At 45.3% G+C, this 18,289-nt stretch overlaps 1 protein-coding gene across 1 annotated transcript in view; it reads right to left on the bottom strand.

Moving 5' to 3' along the window:
• ACE2 (angiotensin I converting enzyme 2) overlaps window positions 1–7,857 on the bottom strand; it is a 91,214-nt gene extending 83,357 nt beyond the window's left edge. Inside the window, exon 1 of the mRNA XM_033950222.1 lies at window positions 7,624–7,857. Coding sequence (XP_033806113.1) covers window positions 7,624–7,806 — 183 coding nt within the window. The 5' untranslated portion in view covers window positions 7,807–7,857. The remainder of the gene's footprint in view (window positions 1–7,623) is intronic.
• Between the last annotated feature and the right edge of the window lie 10,432 nt (window positions 7,858–18,289).

Below are 18,289 nucleotides of genomic sequence, written 5' to 3'. Positions count from 1 at the left end.
CTAGTTGAAATGGCCAACCTCCTCAGAAGGTGTATAAATATAGTCTTTAAGCCCGTTACATTAACGGGTGCTAGAACAGATGTCTGTCTGTCTGGGTTTTTTTCTTTGTCTCTCTCTCCCTGGACCTCTGCCTACCTGTATTTCTCTGTTGCGCCATGTTGCCTGTCTCTCCGTGGCCCCCTTCTGTCTCCCCTCCTCCCAGAGCAAAGCATTATTGTTTTCTGTCCCCCAGCACACCCCCTCCCCCCAGAAGCCCCCTTTCCCTCTCCCCCTGTTGTGCCATGCCTGCATGCTCCATGGTCCTCTTCTGTTCCCCCCCCGATGATTGCTGTCTGCCCCTAGCACACCCCTCCCCCCACAGCAGCCCCCTTTCCCTCTCCTCCTGTTGTGCCATGCCTGCGTGCTCCGTGGCCCCCTTCTTTTCACCCCTGATGATTGCTGTCTGCCCCCCTCCCCCCCAGCAGCCCCCTTTCCCTCTCCCCCTGTTGTGCCATGTCTGCATGCTCCATGGCCCTCTTCTGTTCCCCCCCGATGATTGCTGTCTGACCCCAGCACACCCCTCCCCCCAAAGCAGCCCCCTTTCTCTCTCCCCCTGTTGTGCCATGTCTGCATGCTCCGAAACCCCCTTCTGTTCTCCTCTGATGATTGCTGTCTGCCCCCCTCCCCAAAGCAGCCCCCTTTCCCTCTCCCCCTGGTCCCCTGTTGTGCCATGCCTGCCTGCCCCGTGGCCCCCTTCCGTTTCCACCCCCCTCCCATTCTTACCCTCCCTCCATCCCTCCAACTGGAGATGGTGTCGGTCTAGGACAGGGGCTGCATCGTTCACCTCTCGGCCCAGATCGCCGAGCAGGTTCTCCTGCTTAATGGCGGTGGGCGGGGCTGCAGGAAGACTGCGAGTGTGGCGGCAGCGGCAAAACCCCGGCTCCTTCTTCAGCACCACGTCGGGAGGGTGGAGAGCGGCCTGCGAGGTTCACTACAGCGGCTGGCGAACCTCAGCAGGCCGCTTTGAAGAGGAGCGGCAGCGGAGAGGGAGGAGTCGCTGGCGTGTTCTGCACACTCGCTCGCCTCCAGCTAGTGCAGGCACCGTGAGGACTGGCACAGAAGCACGCCAAGATTCACGATCTTTCAACAGCGCATGCACGCTTAGTCTTTTATTATAGTTGATTAAGCTGCAATAGTAACCTAGTTTATATGTATATAGAAACATAGAAACATAGAAAGATGACGGCAGATAAGGGCTACAGCCCATCAAGTCTGCCCACACTATTGACCCTCCCTATTAAGTCTAATGACCCCCCTTAAGTATAATTGTAATTATACTGCCACTCTACTGACCCGCTCTTTCAAGTCTATACCCTAGTGACCCTATCCCTTGGCATGACCCTCGTAGGGATCCCACATAGGTATCCCATTTATTCTTGAAATCTGAGATGCTGCGTGCTTCAATCACCTGCACTGGAAGCTTGTTCCAATGCTCAATCACTCTCTCCGTAAAGAAGTACTTCCTGGCGTCTCCACGAAACTTCCCTCCCCTGAGTTTGAGCGGATGACCTCTTGTGGTCGAGGGTCCCTTCAGAAGAAAGATATCATCTTCCACCTCGATCCGTCTCGTGATGTACTTAAATGTCTCAATCATGTCTCCCCTCTCCCTACGCTCTTCAGGAGTGTAGAGCTGCAATTTGCTCAGTCTTTCTTCGTACGGGAGATCCTTTAGGATGATTGATTTGATATAAACATGTGCATATAAGTATGATGATCAATGTGCCAGTAACATAAGTAGGATGATTATGGCATAATCATGCCGATATTAATAACTCTATATTATAATAATAACTTTATTTGTATACCGCCATACCCAGGGAGTTCTAGGCGGTTCACATCAATTAAACAAAACTTAAAAAAAAATTACAATAAACTATCTTTACAAGTAAAGAAGGTATTGGAACAAAATTAACAAGAAATTACAGTTGATCATGGTTACAGTTGATCATAATTACAGGCAATGAGGTGATAAAGATGGGCATGCGAGGGGGGGGAATGAGTAGGTCATTGGAGTTAGTGAGATGGGGGAGATCTAAAAGAGGGGGGAAGGGACCGGGCGAGTTGGGTCGTTTGAGGGAGGGGAGAGAGAAATGGAAGAGATGGGATTAGGGATATTGAGCGTGGAATAAATGCGTTTTGAGTGTTTTTCGGAAATCAAGGTAGGAGTGGGCCTTGAGCAGAATTTGGGCTAGCCAAGTGTTCTGTTTGGCTGCCTGGAAGGCGAAGGTTTTGTCGAAGAACCTTTTGAGGTGACAAAGTTTTAGGGAGGGGAAGGCGAAAAGATTGATTCTGCGGGAGTTCTTTTTGTTGCAGTTCAGGATGAAATGAGGGGTGAGGTAGCTCGGAGATAGCCCAAAGACAGTTTTGTAACAGAAGCACGCGAACTTGAATAGGATTCTAGATTCAAGGGGTAGCCAATGTAGTTTGTGGTAAAAAGGGGTGATGTGGTCCCATTTGTTTAAGCCAAATATAAGGCGAACGGCGGTGTTCTGGATAAGTTTCAGTCTCCTGATGGTTTTCTTCGTGGAGGCCAGATAAATGATGTTGCAGTAGTCTAGGATGCTGAGAATGGAGGATTGAGTCAACAGGCGGAATGAGGTGTCGTCAAAGTATTTTTTTATGGTGCGTAGTTTCCAAAGAACTGAAATGCATTTCCTGACCGTAATATCAGTATGTTTTTCCAGGGATAGATGTTTGTCTAGGGTGACTCCCAATACTTTTAAGGTTTGTTCGATGGGGAAGGCTATACCTTTCACTTGGATTGTGGTGTCTTTGATTTTGTCGTTGGGGGTAGCTAGGAAGAATTTGGTTTTGTCAGGATTTAATTTTAGTCTGTGGGATAGCATAACAACACCACAGAGCTCTGTGTATTTCAGTATAGAGCTCATGCATTGCAACACCTCTACAGAAGCTCATGCAAACCGCTCTGAATTGACTCCCCAGTCATTAGTAGGGGTATAGAATCCCTCAATAAACATAAACGTAAAAATTGCCATACTGGGACAGACCAAAGGTCCATCAAGACAGTATCCTGTTTCCAACAGTGGCCAACCCAGGTCCCAAGTACCTAGCTAGATCCTAAGTAGTAAAAGAGATTATATGCTGCTTATCCTAGGAATAAGCAGTGGATTTTCCCCAAGCCATCTCAATAATGGCCTATGGACTTCTCTTTTAGGAAATTAGCTAAGACTTGTTTAAACCCCGCTAAGCTAACTGAATTCACCACATTCTCCAACAATGAACTCCAGAGTTTAATCACACCTTGTGTGAAGAAATATTTTCTCTGTTTTGTTTTATATCTACTACTTAGTAGCTTTATCCGCATGCCCCCTAGTCCTAGTATTTTGGGAAAGAGTGAACAAGTGTTTCACATCCACCCTTTGCACTCCACTCAGTATTTTATTTATTTAATTTTCTATACTGTTCTCCCAAGGGAGCTCAGAATGGTTTCCATGATTTTATTCAGGCACTCAAGCATTTTTCCCTGGGCTCACAATCTGTCTAATGTACCTGGGGCAATGGGGGAGGATTATGTTACTTGCCCAGGGTCACAAGGAGCAGTGTGGGTTTGAACCCACAAGCTCAGGGTGCTGAGACTGTAGCTTTAACCACTGCACCACTCTAAAAATCAAAATGTAGTAAAAGTGAGCCAAGTAAAGGACAATCAAGCCATTGTGACATCACTGATGAGGTTGGTTCTTATTGGTGGAATGAGGCATTGTGACATCACACTATCAGCTCTGGTTACCAGAGATAGAAACTTTTCACACTATTTATTCAGTTTTTTATACCATTCTCCCAGGGGAGCTCAGAAGGGTTTATATGAATTTATTCAGGTACTCAAGCAGTTTTCCCTCTCACAATCTATCTAATGTCCCTGGGGCAATGGGGGGATTAAGTGACTTACCCAGGGTCACAAAGAGCAGCGTGGGTTTGAACCCACAAGCTCAGGGTGCTGAGGTTGTAGCTTTAACCACTGCGCCACACTCTCCCCTCTATCATATCATCCCTGAGCCGTCTCATCCCCAAGCTGAAGAGAACTAGCCACTTTAGCCTTTTCTCAAAGGGATGGCGTCCCAAACCTTTTATCATTTTTGTCGTCCTCCTCTGTACTTTTTCTAATTCCGCTATATCTTTTTTGAGATACGGCGACCAGAACTGCGCACAGTATTCAAGTTCAGGCCGTACCATAGAGCGATCCAAGGGCATGATGACATTTTCCTCTTTGTTTTCGGTTCCTTTCCTGATAATTCTTAATATTCTATTTGCTTTCTCAGCAGCCGCCGCACATTGAGCTGAGGGTTTCAACGTATCCTCAACCCTGACGCCCAGATCCTTTTCCCGGGGAATGACTCCCAACATAGAACCCAGCAACACGTAGCTATAGTTCGGATTCCTCTTTCCCACATGCGTCACTTTGCGCTTGCTCACTTGAAACGCCGTCTGCCGTTTTGACGCCCAGCCTTCCAGTCTCACCAGGTCCTCTTGCAATTTTTTACAACCTTCTTGCGATTTAACAACTTTGTGTCATCAACAAGTTTAATTATCTCACTAGTTATTCCCATCTCTAGATCAATAATATATATGTTAAAAAGCAGCGGTCTCAGCACAGACCCCCTGGGAAACCCCACTATTTAACCGGTGTCAGGTCAAAAGCGCGCCGGGACAAAGGTGCGTGCAGGCAACTGAGCGCAACGTGGAGGTGCGCGCCAAAGAAAATGACTGTTTTAAAGGGTTCTGACGGGGGGGTGGGGGGGAACCCCCCACTTTACCTTATACAGATCGCGCCGCATTGTGGGGGCGTTGTGGGGGGTTTGGGGGGTTGTAACCCCCCACATTTTACTGAAAACTTCACTTTTTCCCTAAAAAACAGGGAAACTGTTAAGTTTCCAGCATAATGAGGGCGGTTACAACCCCCCAAACCCCCCACAACGCCGCCTCGATCTGTATTAAGTAAAGTGGGGGGGGATCCCCAACAAAACACCCCGTCGGAGCCCCTAAAAACACTCTTTTTCTTCGGCGCGCGCTTCCGTCTTGCGCTCAGTTGTCGGCGCGCGCCTTTGTCTTCGGCGGTTTTGTCTTTGAACCATTTAACCACCCTGCCCTGAAGTTTAAGTGAAGTCTTTTGATTGTTTCAGCACCATTTATTGACTATTCATTGTTTAAGATCTGTTTTCAGGGCGGGCAGGAGGGGCAGGTGAGCCGGTGAGGTTAATTCCCTTTCTAGTGTGGTTGTTACAGTTTCGCAACGCACGGGGATCTGAGGCTCCTCCCCTTTTAACACTAATGAAACACATTAAGCTGTTAGGAATTTCTCACAGCAGAACAACACTCCCGAGGGATTCTGTTTAAGATTTCTTTAAAGTTTTTTTTTGTGAGAAAGGTTATTTTGCGAAAACCCCCACTATTAACCATTCTCCGTTGAGAATATTGATCATTTAAACTCATTCGCTGTTTTCTGTCTTTCAATCAGGTCTCAGTCCATAAAAGAACATTACCTCCTATCCCAAGGCCTTCTAATTTCCTCAGAAGTCTTTCATGAGGTACTTTGTCAAATGCCTTCTGAAAATCCAAATACAGCATAATCTCCACCTCACAATCGTGTACAGACGCAGGAAAGTGCTTACGTGAGGTTACAGCGACTTGTGGAGTGGACAATTGTGTACAGACCGAGGGCCTCAAAATAGTACCTGGCAGGCCGCATGCGGCCTGTGGGCCGCGAGTTTGATACCGCTGGCTTAATCTGAGTATAGGAAACATGATGTGACCAATTTCGTTCATATAATACACCAGGACTTCGTTCAAATAATACACCAGGACTTAAGCAAAACATAGACATGTCGCTTACAAGTGTGTAATAATTACGGCGTTGAGAATTCAAGCAAGGAAAAAGTCAGAAAAAGAGAAATTGAAAATGCTACAGGATTTTAAAATTCAGACAGACCATAATTTGGAATACAATACACCAGAGATAACAGTAAGAGAAGAAAGCTGTGGTTGGTTCATAGAGGCGTCTAGACCCGGAGAAAGTCAAGTGGAAGAGAGAGAACTTGAAAAAGTCCCAAAATACAGGAATCTATGAATTAAAGCTGAAATACTATAGAAGGAAAAAAAAAAAATCAAAAATAATGACAATTACAATAGTGGCCTCAGGAACCAAAGCAGCAAATTGAGAAAATATAATAGGAATTGCTTAAAACTGAAGAGACAAAACCCTACCAGTTGCACAAGGCGGCTTTATTTGGAGCTGCATCCTTGCTTAGACACTGCTTCTTCGATTCCTAAGCCCTTGGGTAGGGGCACAACTAGTCAAAGCAAAACATATGAATGCATGCGCACAAAGAGGTCTATATTTATAGTGATTTAACTAGCCAGAAACGGCTTCTGGTCAGTTAAATCGCTCCATAGTCTGTTATTGAGAAAGACACGGGGGAAGCCACTGCTTGCCCTGGATCGGTAGCACAGAATGTTGCTACTCTTTGGGATTCTAGAATCTGGTTACTCTCTGGGATTCCGGAATCTTAAGAACATAAGAAGTTGCCTCCGCTGAGTCAGACCAGAGGTCCATCTCGCCCAGCGGTCCACTCCCGTGAGTTGGACCTCTGGTCTGACTCAGCGGAGGCAACTTCCTATGTTCTTATGTTCTTATGATTCCGGAATCCCAGAGAGTAACCAGATTCTTGTTTTTCTTTGAGATTCTGCCTGGAATCTTGACACTCTTTGGGGTTCCGGAATCTTTTGTTACTCTTTGGGATTCCAGAATCTTGCTATTCTTTAGGGTTCTGAATAGAATGTTGCTACTCTTTGGGTTTTGGCCAGGTACTAGGGACCTGGATTGGCCACTGTGAAAACGGGCTACTGGGCTTGATGGACCCAGTAAGACTATTCTTATGTTCGTTTAGGGTTATCCACTGATATTCAATGGCACTTATGCCCTCTTTTACTAAGCCACGGTAGAGGTTTCTACCATGGCCCGGGGTACTAAATGCTCCAACGCTCATAGGAATTCTGTGAGTGTCAGAGCATTTAGCGCTCCGGTTTCCTACTGCGGATTAGTAAAAGGGGAGAGTTTAACCAGTTTCTGTGGAATATCATCGCTATACTCAAAGTCGGCTATTTTGCGGTCATGGTCTGCACTTATGCAGCTAAATGACAATATTCAGCACTTAACCTCCTAAGTTTAGCAGTTCAAATGGACGGCATAAAAGTCAGTCCTTTCATGATGTGGAGTCAATTATGCGATTACACGCTGAGTATCCCACCTAACCGCATGTGAGATAACTGGCCGCATAAGCCAGGATTTTCAAAGCCAGTGCCGAGAAATGGCCGGGCCCTGAATATTTATTTATTTATTTCGATTTCTATCCCGTTGTCCCCAAAAAGCTCAGAACGGATTACAGGTATAGTTAACAGGTTACAATTTAGAGTACATTAGCCATAATTTCAGTACAATTTTCCGATACAAGTTTTTTTCCTAGCTAGATACATATGTGGGGTCTAACACTAATACATAATATCCAGGAATATCCAGGAATATTGCTGCCGATTGCTACAAACCGTCCACCACCACTTGAATATACTCACCATCTTCTTGGCATTCTCGTCGGTTATGTTGGTGTTATAAGCCCATGACGCCAAGGAACTTTGGTAAGACAGGTCTTCCCCTTTTGGATTGAATTGATCCAGGAAAACTCTGGCTTCCTCTGTGACATCTTGGGTCCTGGCTACAGCTGCCAGGCTGCACAGGAGCCAGAGCTGGACAAACATCCTTCCCGCTGAGTTGCGGTCCCGTCAACTAAGGGTAATTCTCTTCACTCTGGTTTCTAATCAGCTCTGTCATCTTCAGCCTTTGAACTAGATAGCAAAGGTTGGGCTGCTCTTATTACGTGTGGCTGGTTAAAGTGTGGTGGAGATCTGTGCTGGTGTCCTTTAGATAATATGGGTCCTATGAACATTGACACCCCGGCCTGATAAGCAGACAGGCGTGGCTAACATAAATCTGAAATGTTATTTTCTATCTATGTAGTCTTAGAAGCATGCTTTAAGCAAGTGGTAAAAGCTTTGAAGCTTGGATCGTGTAATCCTTGCCAACCCCTCTTCATGAGAGAGAGAGAGAGAATATATGTATAGTATGTTTGTGTGCACGCGCATGCGCGTTCAAGTCCACGTTAAAAGCTCACCTCTTTGAGACTGCTTTCAATTCTTCTCAACTTGGGTTCTGCATCTCCATCCCTCTATATCATATCTGTTTGCCCAAGTTAGATTGTAAGCTCTTCTGAGCAGGGACTATCTATTTAATGTAAAGTGCTGCGTACACCCTTCAGCGCTATAAGAATATAAGAATTGCTATAATGGGACAGACCAAAGGTCCATCAAGCCCAGGATCCTGTTTCCAACAGTGGCAGAAACCCAAAGAGTTGCAACATTTCAGGGGTGACATTATGATGTCATAATGCCTCATCCACCAATGCCTAAGGGCCAACCTCATCAGTGATGTCACAATGGCTCGAGTGTCCTATACTTGGCTCACATAAGAATTGCCTTACTAATACAGACCAAAGGTCCATGAAGCCCAGTATCCCGTTTACAACAATGACCCACCCAGGTCACAAATACCTAGCTAGATCTCAAGCAGTAAAACAGATTATATGCTGATTATCCTAGGAATAAGCAGTGGATTTCCCCAAGCCATCTCTATAATGGCCTATGGACTTCTCTTTAAGGAAATTCTCCAGACCTTTTTCAAACCCCGCTAAGCTAGCTGATTTTCACCACATTCTCCAGCAATGAATTCCAGAGTTTAATTACACCTTGTTTGAAGAAATATTTTCTCTGGTTTGGTGTTACTCTACATGAGGTAAAATTAATGAGCATCTATAATGATGTTACAATTTATGAGCTGCTATAATGATGCTACGATACCCGAGCTTCAGTGATGGTGTTACCAAATGTAAGCTTTGATATATAAGCTTTAGTACAAAGGGGTTTTTTTTTTTGCAGCGATTATCCAACTTGGGCTTCTGTGGTTGATTGGTTTTGGTGTGGCGCGTTTGCCTATCCTTTGAGTGTTCTGTGTTTGCTTACTATCTTCTCCCTATATGTGCCTTAAGACTTTTTTTGTTTAAAAGATTTTTGCCAGTTTGTGTATATCACTGTTTGTACAGTTTTTCTTTTATGTGGCAAATAAATAAACTTTTATGTTATGGAAACTGTAAGCGCTCAAGTTAAAAAAAATTGTCGCCTTATAACAGTGTATCGCAAACTGTGCCGCGGTACACATGCGTGCCACGGCAGATTCTGGGCGTGTCGCGAGACTTCGGTGAGGAGGAGAGGTGCCAGCAATGGCTGACTGCGTACAGGACGTGCCTCTCGCTGGTGCCTCTCCTCCAGCACCCCCCACCCCCCCCCCCATAAACAAACACACTGGTGGTAATTGGAGGCTCAGGGCCGCAGCTGGAGGGCATCCGCGCATGATGTGTGATGACATCACACAAGCACATTACATCATCTAGTCGACATCTGCGCATTTTCGGATGCCCTCCAGCTGTGGCTCCGCGTTTAGTGTGCCGTAGCTTCATTAAGTTTGTGGCACACTGCTTTATTGTATAAAATAAAGCTTTTTGTTTCTGAAGTTGGCAACAGAAGACTCTCCATTCGTGTTGATTTTGGTAATAAATGGCTTTTACGTAAGCTCACTAAATTCATCTGTTGCCCAGGCTTCATCCTGCTTGGTTTTCTTAATGCATCACCTTTCTCTCTGGCATATACCTTAATGAGATGGATTTTCCCATTGCCTGTTACTCCTGAGCAGCCAAGTCAAGTAATCAAGCTTAGTTATTGAACAAATGATAAGTCAGAATGGTTGCAATTTAACCAGAGAGACAGTAATTTGCATCTGGGATTGTAAAATGCGGGTTAAAGTAACAAATCACTTACAGACACGTGACATTTATCACTGGCCGCTGAAAATTTCTCAGCCTGACCAAGAAGAGAATGAAAATTTTCAAAGACTAGGGGGGACACTCGTTGAAGTTACAAGGAAATAAAATACTTTTAAAACCAATAGGATGAAATATTTTTTCACTTAGAAAAGAGTTAAGCTGTGGAACGCATTGCCAGAGGTTGTGGTAAGGGCGGTTAATGGAACTGGTTTTAAGAAAGGTTTGGATAAGTTCCTGGAGAAAAAGTCCTTAGTCTGTTATTGAGACAGACAGGGAGGAAGCCACTGCTTGCCCTGGATCAGTAGCATGGAATGTTGCTACTATTTGGACTTCTAGAATCTTGTTGCTCTCTGGGATTCCGGAATCTTGCTATTCTTTGGATTCTGTATGGAATGTTGCTACTCTTTGGAGTTCTAGAATCTTTTTGCTTTTTGGGATTCCGGAATCTTGCTATTCTTTGGATTCTGTATGGAATGTTGCTACTCTTTGGGTTCTGGCCAAGCACTAGTGACCTGGATTAGCCACTGTGAAGAAGGGCTACAGGGCTGTATGGACCATTGGTCTGAGCCAGTAGGGCTATTCTTACGTTCTTATAATGTGGCGCCATGAAACTTACAAGTTATTCCACACCTTTCTTGACACTTTGTTTCAATATGAAATGAAATGAAAATGTCAGAAAAAGTGTGGAATAACTTGTAAGTTTCATGGCTCCACATAATTCTCGTCTTAGTTGGGCCAAGAAATTTTCAGTGGCCCCTCGTACCTTTGTTTATTATGATTATGATTATTATTATTCCCTTCACAATTCTTATGTAATCCGCCTTGAACCGCAACGTAATGGCGGAATAGAAGTCACTAATGTTATGTAATTTTAACACCTGGGAAACGGTTTTTGAAATGGCTGTATATTTTATGAATTGTCATCTTATTTTGTAAACTCAAAACTCCTCTTCATATCAGATTCAGTTGTTTGGGGGGGGGAATGTTTCTCTTGGAATCACTATTATTTCTCATTCTTTTGTACTGTATCTCTCTGGCTGTACTTGTGAAAACAATAAAGCTTTCTCTTTTGAATGAACCGGAATGTACGCAGATGAGGCTGGATTCATTTAGAGCAGTGATCTTTGACCTAGGGGCCGCCGCGTGAGCGAACTGCTGGGCAGGATGGACCACTGGTCTGACCCAGTAGCGGCAATTCTTATGTTCTTATCAACATAAGAATAGACTTACTGGGTTAGACCAATGGTTCATCTAGCCCAGTAACCCGTTTTCACGGTGGCCAATTCAGGTCCCTAGTACCTGGCCAAAACCCAAGGAGTAGCAACATTCCATTCAGAATCCTAAAGAACAGCAAGATTCTGGAATCCCAAAGAGTAACAAAAGATTCTGGAACCATAAATAGTAGCAACATTCCATGCTACCAATCTAGGGCAAGTAGTGGCTTCCCCCATGTCTGTCTCAATAACAGACTACATCTAGATCAGACCAATGGTCCATCAAGCCCAGTAGCCCGTTCTCACAGTGGCCAATCCAGGTCACTAGTACCTGGCCAAAACCCAAGGAGTAGCAATATTCCATGCTACCAATACAGGGCAAGCAGTGGCTCAATAACAGACTGTGGACTTTTCCTCCAGGAACTTATCCAAACCCTTCTTAAAACCAGCTACGCTATCTGCTTTTACCACAACATGTTCCAGAGCTTAACTATTCCCTGAGTGAAAAAAATATTTCCTCCTATTGGTTTTAAGAGTATTTCCCTGTAACTTCATTGAGTGTCCCCTAGTCTTTGTAATTTTTGACGGAGTGAAAAAGCGATCCACTTGTACCAGTTCTACTCCACTCCGGATTTTGTAGACTTCCATCATATCTCCCCTGCAAGACATTGAACCGTTTCTTGTTTTCAAAAATGTCCCAGCTAGACATTTTGTCCAACTAGATGTCTAACTTTTATTGCCATTATAATAATTAAAAAATAATTAAAAACATCCAAAACAAGCTATTTGCATGTAGGAGCCAGCATTTTTTAGTGGACTGGCCACACAGACATGCCAGCAGAACAGGGAGGCACCCTAGGGGGCACTGCTATGAACTTCACATTAAGGGTGCCAGGTACACATATCACCATAACCCCCGTACATTATATGGTGAGCTATCCATAACTCCCTCAAAACCTACTGTACTCATCTGTTCACCACCCAAATAGCCCTTATGCCTACAAGGTGTCACCTATATGGCAGTATAGTGGATTTTTGGTGGGCTCACACTTTCTACCACAAGTGTGCTAGTTAGGGTGGCAAACTAGAAAAAATTAAATTGTGGTTAGATTCAAATAAATCAAAACTAATGATCTTTCCCTTTAAAGATGGAATAACTCTTCAGGCCCCCTTGAAACTTGAATCTCTCCCAATCAAAGTTGTACGCACTTTAAAGTTGTTAGAAGTCACTTTTGACAGTAAATTTTCCTTCCACAATCATATTATTGTCCAGAAATGTTTTCATCATCTCTAAATTACTAGAACCAGCTTCCTTGAATACATTGATCCACTCTCTGGTAATTTCTTGTATAGATTATTGTAATGCCTACATCGACGGAGTCGTCCAGGAGCTGTCCTAAATCACCGAGCAGGCCCATGACGTCCATCCTCGAGACACACAAATCATCAGCTTTGAAACCAACAATTGGGATACAGGAAATGGCTAGCGGCACTGACTCCTGGCAGCTGGTGACCTCCTCCACGGGCAAACATAGGAGACCCCCCCCCCTTTTTCAATCTCTTCATCTTCTCCTTCTTCTTTCAAACAGGGCAGCTATACATCAACCCCTCAACTTGCCCTGCGGAACAGATTCCAGATTCTTCAGGAAGGAACTGCCGATGAGGAACAGGAGCAGGCCCAACACACAGCTCCATCTCCAGGGACAACTGACCGGCTCCCCCCAAAGAAGCGCAGAGTAATAGTCATCGGGGATTCCATGCTGAGGGGCACCGAGGGACCAATTTGCAGACCGGATATGCAATCTAGGGAGGTCTGCTGTCTGCCTGGAGCCAGGATACGAGATGTCACCGCCAGTCTGGATAGACTACTCACGCCCCGAGACCACTTTCCTATGCTTCTTGTCCACATATGAACCAACGACACTGCCAGGAACACACCGGAGACCATCGCCAGAGACTTTGGAGCACTGGGTGAGAGGCTGAAGCGGACAGGAGCGCAGGTGGTTTTCTCATCGATCCTCCCAGTTAGAGGCAAGGGAAGAGCCAGAGATGAACGTATCCTGAGGACGAACGAGTGGCTACAGGGATGGTGCCGGGATATGAACTTCGGATTCCTAAACCATGGGGAAGCGCTACAAGGAATTCAGGGACCAGACGGACTCCATCTGACCAGTAGGGGTAAGAACGTCTTTGGACACCGACTAATCCGCCTGCTTCACAGGGCTTTAAACTAGGTAAGTCGGGGGAGGGTACCCATTCACATATTAGTGCAGAAAGGAATTATCCTGATGAGGTGAGTCGAAACTCCGCTTCCATGTCCAAGGTAAGTAAACAGTTCTTTGGGAGTCACACCGTCTCGGGTAGGATACGCCTCACAGGGACTTAGCAAACACAAGATATGGAGGGCCATGTATGTCAATGCACACAGTTTAGGTAACAAAATTCTAGAATTGGAGGCTGAAATAAGGAATGCCAACCTAGATGTGGTGGCAATATCTGAAACTTGGTTCACGGACTTACATGGGTGGGATATGGCTATACCGGGCTACAATCTACTTCGTCAGGACAGAGAGGGCAGGTTAGGAGGGGGGGGTAGCTCTATACATTAAAGAGGACATCAAAACCACCAGGATCACAGATGTCAAGTACACCGGGGAGTCCCTCTGGGTAAACCTGGCAAGAGGCAGAGAAAAATGCCTGTATCTAGGTGTGGTATACAGACCCCCAAGACAACTGGAAGACATGGACGCAGAATTAATTGAAGACATAGAGAATATCACTCTACGAGGAGAAGCTGTACTGCTAGGGGACTTCAATATGCCTGATGCAGACTGGAACTCATTTTCAGCGACAACCAGCGGTAGCAGGAGGCTCTTAACCTCCATAAAGGGAGCACGTCTCAAACAAATGGTAACGGAGCCCACTAGGGCCCAGGCGATCCTTGACCTAGTACTCACCAACGGGGAAAGCGTCTCAGAGGTCTCAGTAGGAGATACGCTAGCCCCCAGCGACCACAACATAGTATGGTTCAACCTTAGGAAAGGCTTCCCTAGATCAAACACGAAAACAAAGGTACTCAATTTCCGGGGCACAGACTTCGCACGCATGGGAGATTTCGTCCATTAAATGCTGCAGGACCAAGCGGAGACCGATGATGTAGAAGCTAAGTGGTTAACACTGAAATCAACCATACATGAAGCAACTAGCCGCTTCATAAAATCAGTAAATAAACGATAAAGAAACAATAAACCCCAATGGTTCACCGCGGAGATCTCGCACCTCATTAAGGAGAAGAAAAAAGCGTTTCTCTCCTACAAGTGCACGGAGAAAAGAGAGGCAAAAGTAGAATATAGGACCAGGTCTACAGCGGTCAAAATGGCAGTTAGGGAGGCAAAACTTCGAGTGGAAGAAATTCTGGCAAAAAACATTAAAAAGGGGGACAAATCCTTCTTCAGGTATATTAGTGACAGAAAAAGGAACACAGGCGGGATAGTACGCCTTAGAAGACCGGACAGAAGTTACGTGGAAGCAGATTCCGATAAAGCCGAACTACTGAATGAATACTTCTGCTCAGTCTTCACCTGTGACGCACCGGGACACGGTCCGCAGTTGAAGGCAACACAAAGCACAGAAGTCCCGTTTCAGAATTTTGAGTTCACACCAGGTGAAGTTTACAGTGAACTGGCAAGACTCAAGGTGAACAAAGCCATGGGACCAGACAATTTGCACCCAAGAGTGCTCAGAGAATTGAGCGATGTCCTGGCGAAACCGTTGGCTGAGCTATTCAATCTCTCCCTAAGTAAGGGGAAAGTTCCCCTGGACTGGAAATTAGCTAATGTCGTTCCTCTGCATAAAAAGAGTTGCAGGGCAGAGGCTGCGAATTATAGACCGGTGAGTCTCACATCAATAGTGTGCAAACTCATGGAAACACTAATTAAAAGCAAATTGGACACGATCTTGAATGAAGGGAATCTTCGGGATCCCAGTCAGCATGGATTTACCAAGGGTAGGTTCTGCCAATCCAATCTCATCAGCTTCTTTGACTGGGTAACAAGAAAGTTGGATTTGGGAGAGTCTTTGGACCTCGTGTACCTGGACTTCAGTAAAGCTTTTGACAGTGTCCCACACCGCAGGCTGCTAAGCAAGATGGAATCGATGGGGTTAGGAGAGACACTAACTGCATGGGTCAATGATTGGCTGAGTGGCAGACTTCAGAGGGTGGTGGTTAATGGTACCCTCTCTAAAACATCGGAGGTGACCATTGGAGTGCCGCAGGGCTCGGTCCTGGGTCCACTCCTTTTCAACATATTCATAGGGGATCTGACTCAAGGGCTTCAAGGTAAAATAACACTATTCGCCGATGACGCCAAACTATGTAATATAGTAAGTGAATGCAGTTTACAGAATTATATGGCGCAGGACCTGCTTACATTGGAAAGTTGGTCCTCAACCTGGCAGCTAGGCTTCATTGCTAAGAAATGTAAGGTCATGCACCTCGGAAGCGGAAATCCATGCAGGATGTACTTCTTGAACGGAGAAACTTTAACTAGGACTTCAGCAGAACGAGATTTAGGAGTAATCATCAGTGCAGACATGAAAACTGCCAATCAAGTGGAGAAGGCTTCATCTAAGGCAAGGCAGATATTGGGTTGTATCAATAGAAGTTTCGTCAGCCGAAAGCCTGAAGTCATAATGCCATTGTACAGGGCCATGGTGAGACCTCATCTGGAGTACTGTGTGCAATTCTGGAGGCCACATTACAGTAAAGATGTGCGCAGAATTGAATCGGTTCAACGGACGGCCACCAGGATGATCTCGGGGCTCAAGGATCTCTCGTATGAAGAGAGACTGAACAAATTGCAGCTCTACACTCTTGAGGAATGTAGGGAGAGGGGAGACATGATCGAAACATTTAAGTACCTCACGGGACGTGTCGAAGTGGAAGATGATATTTTCTTTCTCAAGGGACCCTCGGCCACAAGAGGGCACCCGCTCAAACTCAGGGGCGGAAAATTTCATGGCGACACCAGAAAGTATTTCTTCACAGAGAGAGTGGTTGATCATTGGAACAAGCTTCCAGTGCAGGTGATCGAGGCAGACAGCGTGCCAAAGAATAAATGGGATACCCATGTGGGATCCCTACGAGGGTCAAGATAAGGAAATTGGGTCATTAGGGCATAGACAGGGGGTGGGTAAGCAGAGTGGGCAGACTTGATGGGCTGTAGCCCTTTTCTGCCGTCATCTTCTATGTTTCTATGATGGGTCATTTGGCCTTTATCTGCCATCATGTTTCTATGTTTCTATAATCAGAAAGTTCTATGACATCACAATGCAGGTGTAAAGAGCCTTAGCCTATAGGAAGAGGAGATGCAAATGTTAAGAGCCTTAGCCAATAGGTAGAGGAGGAGAGAGTGGCTGCTGCAGACACCAGAAAGTATTTCTTCACAGAGAGAGTGGTTGATCATTGGAACAAGCTTCCAGTGCAGGTGATCGAGGCAGACAGCGTGCCAAAGAATAAATGGGATACCCATGTGGGATCCCTACGAGGGTCAAGATAAGGAAATTGGGTCATTAGGGCATAGACAGGGGGTGGGTAAGCAGAGTGGGCAGACTTGATGGGCTGTAGCCCTTTTCTGCCGTCATCTTCTATGTTTCTATGATGGGTCATTTGGCCTTTATCTGCCATCATGTTTCTATGTTTCTATAATCAGAAAGTTCTATGACATCACAATGCAGGTGTAAAGAGCCTTAGCCTATAGGAAGAGGAGATGCAAATGTTAAGAGCCTTAGCCAATAGGGAGAGGAGGAGAGAGTGGCTGCTGCAGACACCAGAAAGTATTTCTTCATAGAGAGAGTGGTTGATCATTGGAACAAGCTTCCAGTGCAGGTGATCGAGGCAGACATCGTGCCAGACTTTAAGAATAAATGGGATACCCATGTGGGATCCCTACGAGGGTCAAGATAAGGAAATTGGGTCATTAGGGCATAGACAGGGGGTGGGTAAGCAGAGTGGGCAGACTTGATGGGCTGTAGCCCTTTTCTGCCGTCATCTTCTATGTTTCTATGATGGGTCATTTGGCCTTTATCTGCCATCATGTTTCTATGTTTCTATAATCAGAAAGTTCTATGACATCAAAATGCAGGTGTAAAGAGCCTTAGCCTATAGGAAGAGGAGATGCAAATGTTAAGAAGCCGATATGGTTCTCCAACCTAGTGGCTGAGAAAATAAAGGCGAAAGAGTTGGCGTTCATGAAATATAAAAAAACCCAAGAAGAGGAGAGCAGAAAGGACTACAGGGTGAAACTGAAAGAAGCCAAGAGAGAGATACGTTTGGCGAAGGCACAGGCGGAAGAACAAATGGCTAAAAATGTAAAAAAGGGAGATAAAAATTTTTTCAGATATATTAGTGAAAGGAGGAAGATAAAAAATGGAATTGCTAGGATGAAAGATGCTGGGAACAAATATGTGGAGAGTGATGAGGAGAAAGCAAATGTGCTAAACAAATACTTCTGTTCTGGTGTTCACAGAAGAAAATCCTGGAGAAGGACCGAGATTGTCTGGCAAAGTTACACGAGAAAATGGAGTAGATTCTGCGCCGTTCACGGAGGAGGGTGTTTATGAGCAACTTGAAAAACTGAAGGTGGACAAAGCGATGGGACCAGACGGGATCCATCCCAGGATACTAAGGGAACTCAGAGAGGTTCTGGCGAGTCCTATTAAAGACTTGTTCAACAAATCTCTGGAGATGGGAGTGATTCCTGGGGATTGGAGGAGAGCGGATGTGGTCCCTATTCATAAAAGTGGTCACAGGGATGAAGCAGGAAACTACAGGCCGGTGAGCCTCACTTCAGTTGTTGGAAAAATAATGGAAGTGTTGCTGAAAGAAAGGATAGTGTATTTCCTTGAATCTAATGGGTTACAGGATCCGAGGCAACATGGCTTTACAAAAGGTAAATCGTGCCAAACGAACCTGATTGAATTTTTTGATTGGGTGACCAGAGAGCTGGATCGAGGACATATGCTAGATGTAATTTACTTGGATTTCAGCAAAGCCTTTGATACAGTTCCTCATAAGAGGCTGTTGAACAAACTTGA

This window comes from Geotrypetes seraphini, chromosome 6, assembly GCF_902459505.1.
Source record: "Geotrypetes seraphini chromosome 6, aGeoSer1.1, whole genome shotgun sequence".
NCBI lineage: Eukaryota > Metazoa > Chordata > Amphibia > Gymnophiona > Dermophiidae > Geotrypetes > Geotrypetes seraphini.
This window is presented reverse-complemented; position numbering and strand designations above follow the sequence as displayed.